Consider the following 21841-nt stretch of genomic DNA (forward strand, 5'->3'; position numbering starts at 1 on the left):
TAGGTTCCACGCGTTTTTAGCCAGAAAGTGTAGATCTGCATGTATCGAACGGCTGATTGTAATGAAGAAAGTGTAAGTTATTTGCAAATCTGAGAAGCTCTCGTGCCGTTGCCTGAAGATGCACGAAAAAAATTCAGATTTAGCGCACTGCTTCGGGTTTAAGAAGTGACCCTGAATCGCAGTCACTCGGGGTAGCCGCTTGCCAGTCCGTACGGGTTTCTCTCTTGGAAGCTCCAGGTGCGCGCAGCATGTGCCACTCTGCCATCGTGGCGCTTGAAAAATTCCCGCCTCTGGATTAATCTTATCCTAACAATACGTGGACGAGCTGCTCGCGACGCTTCTGCCTGCCACTTTTCGGAATAATGTGAACAGCAAATGAAAAGAAACGGCAGCCGATTTGCGTAGTTAGAACAGATGCGAATAAGTGTGCTAGCAGGGTTTCCTTCACAATTTTTCATCATTGCTACGCTGCGCTGTTTGCTCTGGTGTCTCTTCTTTATAAAATGTGAGCCACCTTCTTTATGAAGCAGGTGGCTCACCTGACACAAGGTCAGGTTGCCTTGTGACGTCATCAGAACCTTCCAGGTCTATATGTACAAGGAAAGGTTGCCACCTGCCAGAAGCAGGCTTCAGACAAACAAACTCACAACGGCTAAATGCGGGCAATGGCCACTGTAGCTGCGAGCGCCGTACAACACACGCGCCAGCATTTCCTTACGGACTGCTGGCTTCGCGCCGCCTGCACCTCCTCACATGCAGTCTGTTTAACTAATTTAGGAGCCAGTTAGTATGCCCCCCCCCCCCTCTCTGTTGTTCTTCCCACGTATGAACCACACATCAAATACTGCTGGCGCTCCAGGAAATGAACTCTGGTACACGCGCTATTATCTGCAAAAATCAAACTAAACTATCTGCACACATGCGCTGGCTACGCGCAATCAGGCATCGGCATCTGCTCAGTTAATCTAGCAAAATCTGGCCGGTTCCACTTAATTTCTTTCGAGCATCCTCATTCTTTTCCCAGAGCCCAGCATGCTCTAATCCTTTTGAGCTTACAGGCCTAGGGTGCTGTCTCTAGTGTTCTACATTTCAAATGAATCATTCTGTTGGGGTAACTCTGCTTTTATGTTAGATGCCACATTAGGGCGACACTCCTGGCAAGGAAGAAAGGAAGCAGAATGAGAGAGGAGAGAGAGAGAGAAGGCACGCGGCAGAAGGTAGAGTCACTGGATAAGTTTATCTAGTGACTCTGGCAGAAGGCAGTCGCCATACTCGTCTGAGCGTGCGCAGCGGTCACCAAGAGCAAGCAAGCGGCAAGGTTCTTCCCAGCGCACTCCATAATAAGCGTATGCTATCAGTTCTCGCGCATGCAGGTGATCCCGGCCAATCCCTCCTTGCCATACTGCAGTAGAAAAATAAAGGAGTGCACCAGACAAACAGTACACGAGAGCAGAGGCTGACTGGCGCTCGTCGAATGTAGGCTGTGTTTGCCCTGCGCGGAAATAATGAGGTGCTGGCATTTGTTATCTTTATGGGCACTGCTCCGTGTTGTCTTCATTCATCTTTTCGGTTTGCGCAGTGTCTTCTCACTGCTGTCTTTCTGCTCGTCGTATTTTCTTTTTCTTCCTGTCTCCTGGATTACTGCCATACCGGATAAAATTTCCTGAGAGTTCCCACTTCTTTGCGTTTCAATCTGTCCAAAGGATTTTTTTATATTTTTTTACGTTTTATGTCTTCTTCCTTTAAAGTCTTACAACTTCGCAAGTCACTATTTATTACTTCGCAATATACTTTTTTCTTTGCTTAAGTCTTTGTTGGGTCTGTAGCCAAATTTTATCTGATCACGTTATTCACTTCTTCAGAGCTTTCACGCCCGCACCTTCCCCGAGCTTCAGGCTCCGCCTACTAGTGAGTGCGCTACGGCGCTTAAGTTTTACCTCGTCGGCGCAAGACTTTTCTGCCCTCGGGACATGTACTGTCAGCGCAAAATAAGGCGAAAAGAAGACAATTGGAACTGGAAAGTAAAATTAGAACAGTTTAGGGAGACTTATTACTAGCACACTTGATTTTCAAATTGATGCCCCGAAGGCGGACGTGTGGAAGTGTTAATGAACCCGGTTTTGTATTTCTTTTCTAACAGCCAACATTTTTGTCTTTTGTGTTCTTTTTACAGTTATACTGTTCACTTTCCATTTGATGCTGATAGTTCGTTGGCCTTTTTTTTTTGGAATAGAAAAAACGCGCAATATCTCATAGCTCTTGGCATTTCGAGTTGTAAGGTACAAAATTCTCCTCTTTCTGAGGGAAGAGAAGGGAGGGGGGTCTAAAATTTCCGCGCGCTAAAGAAAGGTTTTCGTGTAAACCGACTCTGCGTGAAAGGTGCGTTTAATGGCAAGGCTAATTTTCGCGCTTGAAGAGCCCTGTAGACACCTACGCAAGTACTATACTTTTTATTAGAATAACTATGCAATTTTTTCCTCCTGAAGTTAACTCTTGCGCTGTGTATTTAGCTCCTGAATTTTACCAGTCGCTACTTAGGCTCAATATTTATGAACTTAAGAGCAAGAGAATACCCGCGACTCAAAAAGTAAATAAAGCTTTTCTATTTAACCTCATTTCAAGAATCACTCTCCTTCACCCACGTAGCTTTAACGTATACAGTCCACCGCTCAGCCAACTGAGCTATCGACGATCGTATTTCGATGCAGACAAGATTCTATAGGCATATGTACTGTGCGATGTAAGTGCACGTTAAAGAATTTCGGGTGTCCGAAATTTCCGGAGCCCTTCACTACGGCGCCCCTCATAGCCACAGTAGCTTTGGGACGTCAAACCTTCCCTTAAACCATATACCATGAACCCTCACCCACAATAATGTGGGCGACCCTGGAGATGACATTGTCTTCGGATTCTCAGCGTGCAGACATGGCACCAGTTTTGAAGCGTTGGAATGTACTCCAAGACAAATAAAATGCAATCGATGAGGACTACCGTAGCCCATATGATGTGACAAGCTGACCGCGTCTTCAGAAGAAACAAGGCCACCGTCGTTGGGAGAGCAAAAAAAAAAAAAAACTTGAGGTCACTGAGATATGGGTTTGTCCGGCAGTGTATCCCACTCGGCTATGATTATGATGGTGGAGGTGGTGGTTCTAGTGATGATCATGATGATGATGGTGATATGCTAATGATATAGAGGATGCTGACGATTTTGTTGGTGGTGATCGGATTATCACTTCTCTCTCTGCATTCCTCCTACGCAGGCCCGTGGCCAGGCCTTGCATCCCGCCGCCCCCGGGCGTCCCAGGCAGGCTGTTCTGCGTGAGTTGCCCCATGCGCGTCGCGGATGACCTGCCCGAGGCCAGCGCCGGCGGCCGCCTGCTCCGCCAACGGAGGGCGCGCCAACCGCTCCAGCACCGCGGTGAAAAAGGCAAGTGCGCAGCTCGCCTCACGCCATCGACAGATCCGTGGGATTTCTCGCCGCGTCACGCGTGCGCTTGTTAAAATCCAGTGCTGTAGGCGGCGAGCGGGGGCTGACTGGTTAGTCCTACTTTGGAGGCTTCTTGGAAATTTTCCAGCTCCTGACATAATTGAATGTTAAGCAGGGAGGCTCTTCTAACTATTCACAAAATTCCTTTTTATTTCAATGACCCAAAGGAAACTTTTCAATGTGCCATTTAATTCGTAAGAAGAGGGTGAAGAATGCCTCAGATAAATACCTTTTAAGTATTTGGACTTGTCTTTCTAATTCCAGCCAGCCTAGCGGAAAGCCATTTCTGTGGAAGAACTCGTCAGAAGACGGACTGGGAGACATTTTTGCGGCCAGTTATTTGCTTGTAGATGAAATATTCATGAATGCACTCTGCACGTGTACGAAATGAGTAAACGCCAGACGAAGGTGGCGCGTGACGTGGCGCAGAACATTACGTGGTTCTGTTCGTCCTCTTAGTGCAGTAATGTTCCTTCGTCATGATCCAACACCAACTAGCCCAATTTGCTTCTTTACTACAACCAACATTAGTGTTTTACCACTATATTAAGCGCCTGATTGTCCGTTTTTCTTTTGTATTTCTTCTTGTTGTTGTAAAGATATAAGCCCTACTCTGCTACAGCTGCAACCTGGAGTTAGCAGTACTCAATATAAATAAGTAATTAACCACTCACTTACATCAGTACCAAATCCTCGTTCGTCTTACAGCACCGCTTGAATTAAGCCGAACGGCAATAGCGTCACGGTTAAAACTGCAGATCGTTGAACGCTGTTCATGAACCATACAAATCAATGAGCCTGAAAAAAAAAGGTTGATCGCGTTCTGCATATGCTAATGTCGACGTATTGCACGCGTGCGTTCCTACGATGCCATTACTTGTGTAAAAGACTTCGGGTGGGCAGGCGTCAGCTAAAGTGCAATATGGACGACATGTGGTACGTATCACTGGCGAGCAAGGGAACGCCTCATTTTTCCCCTACTAAAGAACGCATTCTTCCCTCACTCCCTCTTTCTCTCTTTTTTCTCTCTCTTTATGTACCTCTCCCTTCACATCGAAGCACCGTGACGCTGGGTACGTCTTAACGCTCCCTGGTGCAACGCTGGCGGCGCGCTCGGCGCTGCGCCGCGCCAGACGTTGGAACATGAGGAGCAACAACTAGAGCCGCCAGAGAGCGCCTCTTTAAATTTCTTGCGAACGCAATAATGCGGAGAATCGGTTCGTTGCCGAGGCCACGTAAACCTCCTCCGCCCTTCTCCGCACGGCCCGTGTACGGCGGCTGCAGTTTTGAAAGAGCGTTTCCAAGGAGGTTTCAGAAGCAACGCCCGCCGCGCAAAACGCGGAGGACGTCCGACGCTGGGACAATTCATCTCCCTCGTGCGCTGTGAAATCAGCCTTTTCAATTCGCGCTGAGCAATTTCGCAGCCCGTATGAGCGAGATCAAATTTGTTCGAGCCGGGAGAGGGAGGTTCGGAGAGACAGAAGGCAGAAAAGAACGACTGCAGCGCTCGCAGCGGAGAAGTCCCGTTGGAAGAAACGCACACAACACCACAAGTAAGAAGGGACGAAAGACAGGGGAAAGGACTGAGAATCAGCGGTGAGCGACGGTAAGGCTGTGCCGACTCTAGAGGATAGTAAAATGTGAAAGAAGTTTTGAAGAAAAAAATAAGGACAAAATACAGCCCGACACGTCCGGCTTGTGAGTTAAAAGAAAGGCGGGGTATTTTCACATTTCCCTTTTCTCCTTCGCTTTCTCTCTTTTATTTTTAGTTTTTGCTATCTTGAGCTCTTTCTGTCTCCTAACCCCCTGCATTTTCCCTCTCCTTTTATTCTGGCACCTTTGTCCGCACCCTTCAAATCCAGCGCCTATTTTCCGCCGACAATACGGTCCGTGATTGCGTTTTCTTGCCTAGCAATGCCTGTTGCCGAAAGAATCCTCGTTTCATTTTCCTTTTTTTGCTAATTTATTATTTGTTATCTGTTGGCTCCTCTACCCGAGCATAAGGGGTTGAGATATTTTCATTTATTTCCCGATGCTCGAAAACTATTATTCGTGTTTTTTTTTTCTGGCCCGGAAAGTGAAGTATATAAAAAAAAACCGAGCGAGGAGATAGATTTCGCAGCTACTTCTCTTTCTGGTTACGTACTCTGAATGGGCTTTACAAGTTGTTTTATTTCTAAGACTTCATTCAGTTCTGCATATACGTGAGAGAAATCTTCAAGTTCTCGAAGCCTTAGTGTGCCGATTCACTGCGGGAGTAAAAAACAGCTGCGAAGACGGAATCTGTTAAAAGTTCAGCATGATTAAAGCAGATGACAACTAAAGCGCTCGCTTCTCCTTTGAGAAATACTGCTATCACTGTTTCTCTTTTGTGCCCCAAATAGGCGACTGACGCTTTCGAAGCATCTTTAAGCGGGTTTTGTGAGAAATATGGAATGAAAGAAAAAAAGACCGTTATTGTCTCCACCTCTCCTATCATCAGTTCTCCACATGTGGGAATCGAGAACGGAGACGATATTACTGGACGAGCTATATATTGCGGCGTGTTGCATATGACAGGTTAGGTCTGCAAAGGCCGCTATCCTCGCCCGCCATTTAAGGCGGGGCGCGCACAGCCGAAGATGGTACGTCTTACACGTGGAGCTTTCCAAACTCTGAAACCTTCTCGGAACTTCTAAGGGGCCTTTTTTTCCTTTTTCTAAAAAAACAAAGAGACAAGCGACTCACCCGTTCTGTTTGGGGCATTTCTTAGGCCGTTTTCTTCAGGAAAACTTCAAGTTGAAAACAGCGGTTCCTACACAATTTCTCCACACCGTGTTAAGTGCTGGCGTCCTATTCTTTATTTTTTCTACCGTTCTTTCTTCCTTCCATCCTCTATTCTTCTATTTCCTTCTTTATTTATTTCTTCCTTTGTTTGTTTCTCTTCCTTTGTTGATATCTTTTTTCCTTCTTCCTTTTACTTTTTCTCCCTTCCTTCTTTCTCTCTCGCTTGCTGTTTTTCTTTCACTCCATTCGCTACCTCTCTTTCATTTTGTTTGTTTGTTTGTTCGTTAATAATAATAATAATAATAATAATAATAATAATAATAATAATAATAATAATATTAATAATAATAATAATAATAATAATAATAATAATAATAATCAATCAATCAATTAATTAATCTTTATTTTTCGGTGCCCAGGAACAACCCAAAGGTCTTGGTGCTGGTACACCATTCACACGCACAAAATGTAAATTTATTTCACTACAAAGGAATACACTCAGGGGAGGTAATGCAGCAGTCAAGGCGATAGAAAAAAAAAAGACATATAAACTAGGCGTGACAGCAAGCATGAAGCAAAAAAGCGAAAACAAGAATAATAATAATAAAAATAATAATAATAATTGGTTTTTGGGGAAGGAAATGGCGCAGTATCTGTCTCATATATCGTTGGACACATGAACTGCGCCGTAAGGGAAGGGATAAAGTAGAGAGTGAAATAAGAAAGGAAGAGAGAGGTGCCATAGTGGAGGGCTCCGGAATAATTTCGACCACCTGGGGATCTTTAACGTGCACTGACATCGCACAGCACACGGACGCCTTAGCGTTTAGCCTCCATAAAAACGCGGCCGCTGTTTGTTGGTTTCCTTGATTGTGCTTTGCTCTGTAGTTTGCTCGCACCATCTTGGCAACTGCCTGGAGAAAATTAGCTTTTTTTAATGACGTTATAGTTATTTTCGCCCTGTGTACATGCATAATGCTCGTTTACCATTGCACAAGCGAATCAATGATGTGCCTTGAGTGGAATAACTCTTCGTGTTTTCTTTCTTTTGCTAATGTGGGAAGAATGTGTCTGTGAAGCAAGCGTCTGTCCAGTGCTTCAGCAACATGAAGGCGAGTGGCTCGAGGCAGCACGCTTTCACAAGTGAATTAAAACTACATTTTAACTGCCTCGCGAAACAAAGTAGTCCAAATGTGCAGCTTTTTAAGGCTTTTTTTTACTTCTTCGCCACAACACCTACTAAACGGTTACCAATTCGAAGTTCGTGGCTGTTCGTGGTTCAATACTCATGTTGATGAACAACGAAGAAGAGCTACAAAAGTATTATGGTCAGAAAGTGAACTCTAGTGAAGTCGTCGGGAAAGCTTCACACTAGCACCTAGGTGTCTATTTTCAGTCCCGAGCAACAAAATTGGTTGGTTATGTAAGACTGCGAGCAGAACCACTACTTCACCTTGTCTGCAATAGGCCACGAAACCACCAGAGCACTAAGGTTGCAAACTGTGTGGCCACATTGACAATTCATAGCACGATCACGGTAGTCGTTGCCACCATCACATGCATCCCAGTCGAGTCGACAGAAGGATGTTGCCCCCTCCAGTTAAATAGGCAGAAAAAAGGGTGGCAAAAAAATGGGAGAATTTTTTTCTTTTGCCTCAAGCTATATTGACGTGCTGCTGTTATCGCAAGAAAAATAAGCCATAGAACCTTGCGTACCTGGTCAGCGAAACGCTGTTCCTGCGGAGCACGTCTACTTTTTGCAAGTATACATTAATCTGGCAACTCTTTAAATCATCTGCTCCCACTTATCTCAAGAGGAACACGTACAGAGCAAAAAATGGCGCCATTTTTTGTGATATAACAGTTCTTTCAATTTAACTGACGACGAGGTAGGAAGTTGTGTAATGGCATATGCTTTCGCAAGAAGCATGAAGAGCAGTGGTTGCGAATACGATAAGGGTGCCATCATTGACTTTGAAATGGCTGCTTTGGAAAGTCAGCCGCTTTCTCGAAGCACCCGCAATGGCAGGACATTGTCAAAGTGTTCATCTACTCAATACGAGGTCACAGATTCAGTCTCCACCATAGCTACTGACTGTCCGTTAAAGTCAGATGTGGAAACATTCAAGAATTGAGATTTAAATGCCCGGTAAAGACCTCAGGTGGTATAAAATATCCTAGAACCTCGATTTGCCTTGCGTTGTGACCATAAATGCTGGACTAAAACGCAGTATTTGAAGAATCAACGAATCAGTACTCCTTTGACGTTTTTGTAAAACCCTCCATACCCTATGTCTGCTCCCCGGTGCTAAAGCGCGAAGAAAAGTAACATTACTCACTCGTAACGACTTTACATAATGTTACGCGCCTCACTCAGTGATGACAGTAGTTCAATCGCGCAGGAAACATATCTGCACAAGACGAGTAGTGTAATGAGCGGTGATTGTCTTTTGAGTCATGGCTGGCGAGCACGGGTCAGCTCCAAGTTCTTAGTTCCTGCGATGACTTAAACCACGTGTATTTCTACAAGCCGGGGTCACAAGCACTGTTTTTATGTGCTTGTGACCCGGCTTCGACCTTCAAGGTGGCTCCGCAAACTTTTCTTCGCCGCATGTAAAACTTTACACGCTGCTAAAATTAACATAGCGTGTGCACTCAGTTTTGTAGAATTAGTCTCGTTAAATGCTTTCCTTCTGTTCAAAAACATCAGTGTTTGCTTATACTTTTATCTATCAAACCACCGAGTACTTCAACGACTTCTCCTGAAAAAAAAAACGCATGTTTTACACTGTACTGATGTTATCAGGGGATCTAGATACATTTTAAGTATAAGGAAGTTTAACCAACGACATTTTCTGCTAGAGTTTTCGAGCTACGCCCGCATATACACGTTTATAAGAATTAATGCATGCAGACAAATTGTGTGCGCCTGAATGGCTGTCATAATTTGACACGAATCATCATCCGCTACTGCTGAGTGCTTTCTTGGCGCAGATAGCGCCCAGGCATTGGTATATATTGGGATAGCAAGAAAATTCACAGCGAAAAAAAAATGTGTGGTCGGTCATAAAATTCTAAGGTTGGCTAGAGAGAAGCGACGTCGCCACAGCAGATATTCCCGATTGGCTGAAGGAAGTGACCTCACCAGACCAGAAGTGGCTTCACTTCCGGAAAAAGCATCAGCAGTTTCTATTGCTATCCCATTGCCAATAAAAAAAGTAATTACGTATTCCTTCGAATTTTATTGTATTTTTTTTCCTTTTCTTCTTTTCATCTTCCTTTATAAGTTGCCAGAAGCCCACGTCACGTCCTCATTGCCAACGGTAGCGGCTCAGAACTGAATTCCTTAATAAACCCACATTTTGTTATAGGAAACATCCTTCTAAAGGTTTTTATCACGTATCCTCACAAATATGACCGATGCAGAATGCGGTCATTTTATGCCAAACGCACCAGAGTGTGCCCTCGACCCCGTCCAATTTTTTTAAAGCTTAAATATTATTATCTTGGTGGTGGCACAGGTTAACTAACGTTTTTTACATACTAGGATGAGGCGCCTTCGTAGAAGTAACGAATTTTCCCACTTCCGGTAGATCTTTAACTTCTTCAAAAATTTACCTTAAAATGTTTATACAGCACCAGAATTGTGTTCTGGACTGTCTGGAATGGCAACAAACAATTTCACTGAAAAGGCTTCGAGGCGGAAGTACACCACAACTGGGTGCAGCGCGACCTCATTGTTGACCTAGTAATACGACTACGAAGCATCTCTGGTATTGAAGTTCTTCACACTTCCCTACGCTCAGAATAAACAAACTTTCTGGAAGATGTCAAATCGACTCCTGCTATTCAAAACATATCACATGCTCCATTCATACAAGGGCAACACTAGAACAAAACATCTGACTTCGCGGCATGCTCCGCTGGAACGACAAATTGTCTTAATTCTGTAGTTGTAATAAAGACCTTATTGCGCCTTCTTTATTAGGCGATTAACTGCCATTGAAAAATTTGGGAGCTCAGGGAATTGCGTCGGCTCCGGTTGAATTGTGGGTGGGAGTGGGAGCAGGAGCAAGCAGAGCGCAGAGGTGGCGAGATCCTGAGGCAGTCTCGATCGCTCTTCCCGACGTCCTCTGGAGTATTTTCAAGCTACTATCGCATACCATTCTCGTGTAAACACAACACAACATTCTGAGCGGTGCCCCGGCCGTGTTCTGCAGTGCAGTGGCAGGCGCTCAACTTAAAACATTTTTCCCACCTAAAAAAAACACCTCTGCATAAAAGACATGGCTGAAAACGCTGCAAAACCCATTTCTTTGTAAGTTGGACCTTTTTTTTTATCACAGGCCGCCGCGGTGGCTCAGTCGTAATGGTGATCGGCTCCTGGCCCGAAATACACGGGTTCGATCCCGGCCGCGGCGGCCGCATTTCGATGGAGGCGAAATTCTAGAGGCCCGTGAACTGTGCGATGTCAGTACACGTTAAAGAACCCCAGGTGGTCGAAATATCCGGAGCCCTTCACTACAGTGTCCCTCATAGCCTGAGTCGTTTTCGGACGTTAAGCCCCCATAAGCCATAAACCATTTTTTATCTGAAATGTATTCTGCCGTATTCTAGTTACAGCTTTTAATGAGACCGTATATGTTATAGAGAGCTGCTGGATAATTTTAAATCCCTTAAAAGCTTTTCAAAATTGCAAAATGGTGCTTTTAGAGCTAGAATAATCAACTAATGTAACGGTAAATAATTTGCACTGAAAATGTTTTGCTGTGGGGTACAAAGTCTTAATGCGTATGCACTATCTATAACAGGCTTCGAGCGTAAAAGCAAAATATTTGTTGTTCTCTAAATTTTTCTATGAGGAAAACTATGCAGTCTTAAAAATTCAAAGGGCCTTCGGATCACCGGGAAATTTTCCCGCAAAGTTATTGACTCTATTGACTTTTTACGGTTCAATAAAGAACCAAAAGTTTCATGGAAGAAATCGGAGCGGGCCGAGCCTGATGCGTTTGGCACGGGAGAATCAAGTGACTAATTTTTCATATTTTTTTTTAAAAGGTTGATTTTTTGCACACCTACTCTTAATGCGGCAGTGCACGCTTTACAGGTGGGGGCGCTACATAGGTACGTGGGGCTAATTCGTGCTTTTTGTGTAACTAGTCCTTCGTGTGAACAGGCTTTTTCTAAAATTTTACACTTTCTTATAACAATGCAAATAAACTTGAGGCAATGAAAACTGAATAGAGAAAGAAAGCGCTGCCATATAGCATAAACAGGAAAAAGCTACGGCATGGGAGAGCCAGATTTGAAGAAGCAACTTATCAAGACTTGAAAACTAGTGCGGATACATGGAAATGAGAAAATGTTACTCTTACTGAACATCCCGAGGTCTCTTATTTTAGTAAAATAACGCTTATTTAAAAGAACATAACTGTAGAGGAGGTAACATGTCTGGCGCGACTGATCTGTTTCAGATGAAACGAAAGATTGACTAAGCGAGGAGGCTGACGAGGTCAAGAATTAATGAAAATACTTGCTGCAAATAGGCTCAAAATAAAAAATAAAAATACACTTAGTTCAGTGAAAAGGTCATGGTAGTAAAACAGTCTTCATTACAACGCAAACATCTTTAAGTACAAATTTAACAGACGACGAGCATGTGGACACAAATGACAACTTACATGGGCCACAGGATCGGAAGGTCAAAGCTGTAAAAGAAAAACAATTACAATTTCACCAATTTCAGTGAATAACTTGGAGATAAAATCAGCCACTCCATTAAAATGTAAAATGAGTAATCACTGCTTTTAAAGCAGCTTACTGCACTGATTTTGGTAAGAATGACGCACATTACGCTGACTAGGAAATGGCTGCGTACACAATTTAGCTAAAATCCTTTCACACGCACATTTTCTCATGCCTGGCGAACGTTAAACGCCATAAAATATTCCCGAGGAACGTGGAGTCTCTAATGGTGTTTTTAGGAGGAAATACTAAGCTTATAATGAGACCGCTAAGGCCAAGTATGAAACGCTTTTAAAATATATTACAGTGAGTGCACTTTAATGACAGGCTGTTCCAATATCAAAAAGCGAAAAAAAAAGTAAGTCTGGTTTGGTTTTTGTTTGGTTTATGGCCGTTTAACGTCCCAAAGCGTCTCAGGCCACAAAAAAAAAGTAAGTCACAGATGGCGACACCGTGCAACATGCCGCCTCCCTCGTTCAGCAGTAGCGTCCTCACATCCAATTTTCCACGAGAGCAGCTATTGGTTCGCTTCTCTCTGTGCTAAAATACACGCTTCGGGCAAGTGTGATCAAAATGACGCTCATAAGGCCTCTCGTGAAAATGCGAAAGAACGTGGCCACGTCCACCCTGGAGAAATGCGCGAGAGAGGCTGCAGTATTTGTCTCTACCCTTCCAGCTCCTAGCCTCTGCATCCTCATTCGCCTTTTCCAGCCCTTCGCTTCTTTCCACCCCCTGTTCTCTGTCACGTTTCGTTTTTTTTTTCTCAAGCTTGTTGTTGTCACAGTGGTGGTTTCGCTCATGGGAGTGCTCCTCACGGCCAAACATTGCCCCCGCCCCGGCAAGTCGCGGTGTCGTTCACATCTGCGCTCGCGTAAATGATAACGACCCTGGAGGCGTCCAAACGACTGGCCATTTGTAACACTTTTTTTTACCCTTTCAACGCCCTTTTCCACCCCTCCGTTTGGCGTGGGGCACTCGTCGCGAGCAAAGAACGCGAGCCCTGCGGCTAAGGCCTTCTATGAGTCGAGCTACGAGCTGAAGCCGCTTTCTTCCCTTTCCTTCTCTCTCTATTTCTGTCCTGCTTACAAGAAATAAGTGCTGGTGGAACGAGAAGAGCTCGATAAATAGAAGGGTGCGCTGGTGCCTGCTTCTTCGCGAGCGAGTTAGGCGAGAAATTTTTCGCAAGGGAATGTGGTGGAAGGGAGGGAAGGGAAGCCGAGGGAGAAACGGGAGACCTCTAGCGACACGCTTTCAGGCACTCGCCTGTGACACCCCGTGTCATTGGAGCGTGCAGAGCCGAGCTGCGCCGTTCCGAGCAACGCACGCCGCGGTCTTGTTACGGAGCTCTTTCCCCTTTTGCTTCCCGCACTCGCGTCCCCTATGCTTGTTCATATTTAGCCTACGCTCTCTTCACTCCCTACTGCTTTTCCGCAATTCTGAAAGCTTCCTTGCGAATATCTCGCGTGGCGCCCTCTTGCGATGCTTACAGTTTTCTCGTATTTTTCTTTTAGTCCTTAGCTTTCGTCCTCCGCATCCACTCTTTTTTTTCAGCTTCATAATCCAAGTTCTGCGCGACTTTCTGCCCGATTCTGACTTTTCCGTCGACTTCACTACTGATTACGTCTGCTACCCCTTTGGCAATGCCTTTTCCTTGCTTTTGTGCATGCATACATATATATATATATATATATATATATATATATATATATATATATATATATATATATATATATATATATATATATATATATATATATATATATATATATATATATATATATATATATATATATATATATTCATATTTCATAGCTGCATCTATATCACATGCTGGTGATGCTTTCAGTTCTTGTATTCGTTATCGCAATCTGCATAAGCACTAGCACTGAAAATTGGGCGCGTTCTGGGTTCGCTGCCTGTCGTTATCCCCGTCCCTGTCTTCTTCATACTTTAGCGCCCCATCTTTCGCATTGCTTCTTCGAGCCTGAATTCCTTACTTCGTTTTCGTTCTCATCTTCCTCATTTCTTTCACTTCCCCCGGCGCGCTTTTAATTCCGGGACGGCGCGCATGAGATGGCGTGGGCGCCAAATGTGATTAGGGCGCTACCCTCCGCGTCCCCTCTCGCCGTCCTCCTCCTCTCTTTCTATCTCTAGAATGCTCTCTGCCTTTCTCTGTTCTTCTTTTTCACCACCTCTCCTCTGCTCTCGCGTGTTACTACAAAGCGGGAGGAAAAATAAAACGAATGCCGCCCTGAGTTTCCTTCACCTTGTGATGAAATCGCACTCTCTTTTTTTTTCATTTCTTTACCTCTCAGCTTCATTTTTATCTCTCGCCGTTTCTTTGGCAGGTCTTGGGCGCGACGCAATTTTGCTTCGCGCACAGCGTCAAGTGAAAGATGGAGCTTGGCAGCATCCGCCCCAACGCCGCCTCTTCTTCTCCTTGTGCCCTTACGGCGTGTTTTCTTCCCCCAGTTTTGGTCGTCGTTTCTTTCTCGCTTCTCATCTGTTACGTTGGGGGTGACATTGGGCGTTGTTCCTCGGGCGCGCTGTGTTGAAGGAACGCTCTGGAACGATGGTTGCCGAAAATTCGGTGCCGTGCAGTATCGCAGTAAATACTCGTTTGTCTTCTTCTTCGTGTCTTGCTACTCTCCTCCTGCCAGTTTTTCTTTCTTCTTCCTAACCCTTTTCCTTTTTTTCTCAATTTCTGCCCTCTTCCTTTTTCTTTCCTACATCCTCCCTTTCATTCTTTCATTTGTGCGAAAACTTTCTTCCTCTCTTTCTTTATCCTTTTCTTTCTTTCTTTCTCTCCATTTCTTTATATCCTCTCTCCTTCTTTTCTTTTTATCTTCATTCAATCTTTCTCTCTTTTTTCTACCCTTCTTTCTCTTGTTTTATCCTTCTTTCTATCTTTCTCTTTTATCTTTTCCTATGTATTTCTTTCTTTTTCCTTCCCTTCATTTCCTTCATGCTGCCTTCTTGCTGCCGTGACATTTACACAAAAAGCCTACAGAAACTAAAGCACAGCAGAAGAATTCTCACGCCATACGTTATATCAGCTTCTTGATAACACTTCGCTTGACTAGTAGAATGCGAAAAAACCTAGTGCAGTTAAAGCAGTTAAACTCATCGGTACGATTTAAACAAGTACTGGACAAAGCTGAGCTGTATTCACAGAACACTAACGAAAACGATAAACCCCTGAAAGATTCATTTTTTTCTTCTCCAGACAAAGAGCAAGTTGAACATCTTGCTATCAAGCTGCTACTGTCCACTTTCTTCTTATTGTACGTATACTATGCCATCAATATTTTCGCCTAGGTGACGCCTCCGATTCGCACTGAGCCCAGACGTGTGCCCGAAGAGGCGAACGTACAATCCCTTTGAGAATATATGTAAAATCCGATAGCGCGCCGTACAATAGATTGATCAGGCATTTGTTACTTTGTAACGTGCCACGCACTGAAGAAAGCGCAAGAGCGTCTGTTACAGCTGTTGTATTTTCTTGTCTTGTTTCTCTTCATTTTACAAAGATTGTTGTCATCGAACGTGTGAAGAGCGAAATATGAGGAGAAAGGGGAGTAATGAGCAGAGAGCAGCTGCTGATGTCCCCATTGATACTGTTCGTTAGGAGCCCTTGTGTCAGATTTTTTTTCCTCATTTCTGTCGTGGTTTGAGGAACATGATTTATGTACCTCGCCATGCCCTGACAAAAATAAACAGAAAAAAGGATAAATTGCCGAATAATGCGAGCGTGACAAGTTTAGCACACGAGACATGAATAGATAGTAGCATTTCACGAACTCTTCCTTGGGAGTTCCTATTCTAGATGGCTCTCATTCTAGATGGCTCTCAGCATTACTGTGCATGTATTTCATGCAGCTCGGCGTGTCTTCATAAGCGACGAATAAATATTCATGTCTTAATGGTACTATTATAAAACGTTTGCGTGACACCGAATTGGGAGCTAGAGAAAGTGCTTAGCAAGTGAAATCTAGGCGCTCTAACCCGAAATTTTCTGTTTCAACTTCTTTGGAAACCAAATGCTAAGCTAAAAAGAAGTGTTAGACAAAAAGAGAAAGATTAACATTACACGTTCTGAAAAATGCGCTTTTCGGCAATTTTACACTGAAGCAAATGTATCAGCAAGCATTGAGAAGATTAATTATAACGTGGTTGAGTGGATGCTTTATATTAAAAAAAAAACTGCAGGACTGCGGCACTAATAATGCAGTCTTGACGACAGGAAAGTTTAGAAGAGTATTTATTCCCTTCTCTTGGTTGCTACTACTGTTTACGTCATAAAAATCATTTCTTGGAATTTTAGTCGTATATAATTCATTCGCAATTTTAGTAATGTGATGGCATCCGCTTAGCACTGCTACACTTTTCTGAAGGACTATACCTCCCTTCTCAAACACACGTCTCTGGAGAAACATATCGTGGTAGAGCATTATCAGACAACTTGCCTTGCATACCAAATGTCCAATCCCCGCAGCAACGCTACTTCTTCGAAGAAGAGAATAAAGAAAAGTTTGCCATCAGTAGAGCACATGTGAGAGAAGTACTAGTATGCAAGTGGCTTTCAATATCACAACTCGCGACCAGGAAGGGGCCTCATACTAGAGACATGCAAGGCCTCTTGGATGTGGAAGCGGGATGCAATTTCTGCTCCGCCGCCACGGCCACCTCGTCCGCCGGCAGCCAGGAATGCCGTCATACGGAGCGAGCGGATTCATATTGCTGCGAGCGAAATCTCAATCTCGGCGGAAATTCAATACGCCTGATAAATCAGGTGATGCGAGACGGCGCTGCTGCCAAGGCGCGTGGCCTTGGTTTATTGGTTTTAGTTTTACTGTTTTGGGACGCATTGAAAGTTGACCCCGGAGTATTTCTACTTACGGAAAGAAAGCATCAGATCAGCAGAAAACCAGCGGATGAAACTAACGTATTCGAGCGTCATACGGTCCAGAGTATTTATTGCCTTTAACACCGCAGTATGGGCACGGAATTGTAAGACATGTAAGACATAAATCACGGAAGCTAAGAGAACTGACTCAACAAAGCCGAACGGAAAAAAAATCATGGGCTCGAAATGCCAGCGGTGCAAACTCAAAGATGTAAGTTGGTATGCATCATATAAACGCAGGCTATCTATCGCTTAATATAAACCCACTGGACACGCGCAGGACACGTCAAAATAGTGAGCGGAGGAAGGTTTAATAGCACTGCTATTCAGCTCTGAACCGTCAGGTTTCTCCTTGCTGAACTTTTCAAAGAGCGTGCCAGTTTTCTTTGATAATGCCTAATGTGGCAGGTTTAGTGGGTTGCCATTAGAACCCCCACTAGCGGGAAATGTGTATGGCCATGATGTCTCTCGTGTGAAACCTCAGGAAGAGGGCAGCGGGAAAGTGGAAAGAGGATGGGTTGTTGGGAGGAGACGGGTGTCAAGAGGGAAACCGCGCTCGCCAGGCAGAGCAGAGTCGATGGGTGGGAGAGTGCGAGGGGGTACCATGTGTTACGCGGTGATTGGTGGAGCGACTCATGCCACTCGCGACAGTCCCGAGGGAGCACTAATGCTACCGCATATTCTGCCGCATGAATCCCATTGATCGTCTGTGACTTTTTATTGTCTTCCTGCGAGATGGTTGATTCTCACCATAGCACGAATTCGTTCCTACAATAGCAATCGAAATTGGAACAAAACCGAAGTGTCGCGGCACTGGCTACGATTTCGTCACATGGCCGCGACGGCAGCCAATGTCTCGGAAGTCAGACATTCAGGATGGCGAAGGTCTGACTGGTTTACTGGGCGAACTTGTGTCCTCAACCATAAAGCAACTCCACGGCGGCGATAGCAGCAAGTTCCCTCTGCGGTCGTCGAGACAAGGATTCCTGTCGATTTCGGCGATGATCATGATGACTGTTCCAGAACGCAATCGCCCAGTTTCTCCTGATGAGCAAAAGAACAAAAATAATTCCGGCGACGACTAGGAATTAACAAGAAAAGCAAACATAAAGTTTCAATGCGTGATTCTGGTTTGAGTAGTGACTGACGAGTGAGTACAAAGAAAAGTCGCATGATGGTTACGAGCATGTAATGCGAATGTTTAAGCGTTAGCTATGATGTGAGGGCAAATAATTTTTATAGTATTCTGGCCTAAACTACTAGGCTCTCCTCGATGCTCTTCATCGCCTTTCTTACAATGTGCGCTGCCGACGGTGCCACGGACATCGACGATGCGGTGCGAAACTGAGGCACAAGCTGAGAAGAGCGAACTCTTTTTAGCTAACGCAAGGAACGTTAACATGTTACGAACATGGTAACGCTTGTTAGCACGTTCCACTCAGTAACTGCTCTAAAAAAGCATAAATAGGAAAGAGAAGGAGGTGACCATGGCTGTAACCTAATAAAAGTAGCTCTGAATTCTACCTAGATATTGTTCACATGAGGAGCAGCACTGAAAAGTAGCCCACAATAATTTACGGGACCTGCTTGTTTAATTATAATCGAGACATTCAGTTCTTTTCAGTCAAAAGCGATTTCTAACATACATGCACAGTTAAATGTGTTCAGCCAAACAATAATATCACTGAAAAGTGTTTCAGTATATATAACTGTTTTAGCCCCGCGTTGCACAAAAACCGTGTAAGATTCACGGTTGAAAACGCCGACATGCTGCACTGAAAAGAGATCATTCGTGCAAATCAAGATTTTTAAATGTGCATCACGTAAATGTAAACGATTTTGTCTTTATCGGTGCTGCGATAAATCCTTCTCGTTCCAGAGAACGCATCAATATCGACCACCGTTCACCTCCGAGTCGGCATTCGATCATGTCAATCGAACGTTTAGCTGAAACAGTTGAAGTTTATGTATTTCTTTCAAAGTTTCACGTGTTTGGCTTCCACAGAACTCAGCGTCCTCTTCATTGAAACAGCACGTACTCCTGAAGATAACTTTGCTTTGATCCGAACATAATCACCTGTTTCTCCTAGATGTAGCTACCTTCGAAGGTAGTTAATCAGAATTCTGGACGGCAGCCACGAGTAAAATCTTTGTAGGATATCGTGGAAACGCAAAAAAATGCAGAATAAATATGGAAATAAAGCTTCCGACGGGCGAGATGTGCCGGCGCAGGCAAAATTACACCGTCGCGCGTGCTTCGGAATCTCAATCAGGGCTGCCAGCGCATGTAAACTTATTTACTCCGCTTAAATGCAAGACCCGATGGACGCTCCTGCACCATAAAAAAAAATACTACGCGTACAGAAAAAATAAATGTATCTGCGTGTTATTCAAATCTCTACAGAAACAAGTACAAAAGTAAAGAGAATTGTATTTTCATTTGCATATTACGACGGTGCGAGAGTCGGGACATCAGCGATGGCAATTTCGTTTTTGCACTGCCGAATGCTTTGTCAAACGTCTGAATAAAAGGCATTTGCCACGAAGTGTAAGAAAAAATATGAATAAATAAAACCGTGTCGCTGAGCCACGCCATTTGCATGCCTCGTTAATTTGTTCCATTTGCTTCATTGTGTTCGCCTTTCGGCGACTAGATGAACCGTATGCTTCATGGCAGAGCTGTTTCAATTTAGACTGCAATTCTCGCATGGAATAGGGAACATATGTTACTTCTTCACGTTGTGCGAGAAACAAAATAATGACTGTTCTTTGATGTAGAGAGGCCTAGCATTGTAAGGACAAACCGATGCTTAAAATGAATAGGATTGCTAATGACGACATTAAAGTGGAAATCATTTTTTAGCATTTTTAAAGGTAGAGATTTTTTTCCAGCTTCAGCTTGGTGCTTGAGGAAAGTACTACAAGCAGAGTTTGGACGCTCAAAAGCGGTATGAGCTGCTGCTGTACGCATTACACGGAGATGTTCGAGCAAACCTGTTTAATGTCAAGCCTTCGAGCCTCACACTAGGCGCTCACACTACTACTACTTCTACCACAAATGCTACAATTACAGCTACTGACACTAATATTACTACTACGACCTTCTCCTACGACGACTACCACCATTACTATTACTACTACTACTACCACCACCACCAGTACTGGCGTATCACTAACTGTACAACCAGAACTACTACCACCGACACTACTAATTCTGCTGCTATTGCTACCATCACTACAAAAGCAACAGTATTGGTTTATGGTTTAAGAGGGTTTAACGGCCCAAAGCGACAGGCTATGAGGGAAGCCATAGTGGAGTGCTCCGGATATTTCAACCACCTGGGGTTCTTTAACGTGCACTGACATCGCACAGTACACGGGCCTCTAGAATTTCGCCTCCATCGAAACTCGACCGCCGCGGACGGGATAGAGCCCAAGTCTTTCGGGTCAGTAGCCGAGCGTCATAACCACTGAGCCACCGCGGCGGCTTGTGCAGTAGTATTAGCAATAGTATTAGTAGTAGCAGTAGTAGTAGTAGTAGTAGTAGTAGTGTTATTACTGCGCTACTGCAGCTGCTGCCACTGTTGCCGCCGCCGCTGTCGATGTTATTTTACTACTAGTAGTTATTCTACAACTATTACGACTACTAGTAACAGTACTCCTGCTGGCAGTTCTAGTACTCTTATTGACTGCAGTTGTTGACAGCGCGACTGCTGCTATTCCTATTACTATACACCTATTCCCCACTGCTGCTACTCTCATCACCCCAACCAACACATTAAATTCCCAGAACGCCCACCACGAAACGTGCAAGAAGGTGAGCAACGAATATTACATGCCAATCTCATTGACAAGATGTTCGCAGGCATAATTCTGAACCTTCATTTTGAGTCTTTAGGAACTGGCACTCACGCAGAGCAGCGTTTTTGTTGGCTCCTGAGAAAGTGACTTCGGCGATGCAAGTGTTTTCTCTGTGGTTGACCAAGCAATGTTTACTTTTTCTTTTATGGTGCAGTTATCTCTTCACCCGCTGACCTGGCTTTTTGGTAGGTTCAATCATTGTTTTCACAGATCTTTTTTTTTCTTTTTTCTAGCAAAAGAAACTCTCATTGCGAAACTCGAAGACACTCTTTTCTTTATCCCTGTCCCTTCGATCCCTCCAAGGCGTGTGCCTCGCATCTGCTGCGCAAGCTGATTGCGAATAGACGAGGGCATCTTCTCGCCCCCTAACGACCGCAGAGCGCGACGCCCGGGTACGGGGTCGTAATTCGAAGCAGCCTCTCTTAGAAGAAGGCTTAACGATCGCCGAGCGAGCACACGACGGCGCCATGCGCGGTACGCTGGCGAACGGCGAGGTGGGGACGCCTTGGGCGAAGAAGACGCCTGCGTCGGCGGTTCTTCTTTGTAGTCCTGCGGCTGAAAGCGCCGGCGAGAATTTGTCTTCGACACCGACCGTGGCACCAAGCGAGAGGCCTGACACCAGAGAAGGGTGAACGCTGAGGACTTTGTGCACGAACAGGAGTGAGTGAGTGAGTGAGTGAGTGAGTGAGTGAGTGAGTGAGTGAGTGAGTGAGTGAGTGAGTGAGTGAGTGAGTGAGTGAGTGAGTGAGTGAGTGAGTGAGTGAGTGAGTGAGTGAGTGAGTGAGTGAGTGAGTGAGTGAGTGAGTGAGTGCAAGTGCGCGTGTGTGTGAGTGAGTGAGTGAGTGAGTGAGTGAGTGAGTGAGTGAGTGAGTGAGTGAGTGAGTGAGTGCAAGTGCGCGTGTGTGTGAGTGAGTGAGTGAGTGAGTGAGTGAGTGAGTGAGTGAGTGAGTGAGTGAGTGAGTGAGTCAGTGAGTGCAAGTGCGCGTGTGTGTGAGTGAGTGAGTGAGTGAGTGAGTGAGTGAGTGAGTGAGTGAGTGAGTGAGTGAGTGAGTGCAAGTGCGTGTGTGTGTGAG

At 44.7% G+C, this 21841-nt stretch overlaps 1 protein-coding gene across 1 annotated transcript in view; it reads left to right on the top strand.

Moving 5' to 3' along the window:
• The window catches only part of LOC144098490 (suppressor of lurcher protein 1-like), a 299737-nt gene that overhangs the window by 86619 nt on the left and 191277 nt on the right, over nucleotides 1-21841 (top strand). The window contains exon 2 of the mRNA XM_077631178.1: nucleotides 3264-3430. Coding sequence (XP_077487304.1) covers nucleotides 3347-3430 — 84 coding nt within the window. The 5' untranslated portion in view covers nucleotides 3264-3346. The remainder of the gene's footprint in view (nucleotides 1-3263; nucleotides 3431-21841) is intronic.

This window comes from Amblyomma americanum, chromosome 7 (assembly GCF_052857255.1).
Source record: "Amblyomma americanum isolate KBUSLIRL-KWMA chromosome 7, ASM5285725v1, whole genome shotgun sequence".
Lineage (NCBI taxonomy): Eukaryota > Metazoa > Arthropoda > Arachnida > Ixodida > Ixodidae > Amblyomma > Amblyomma americanum.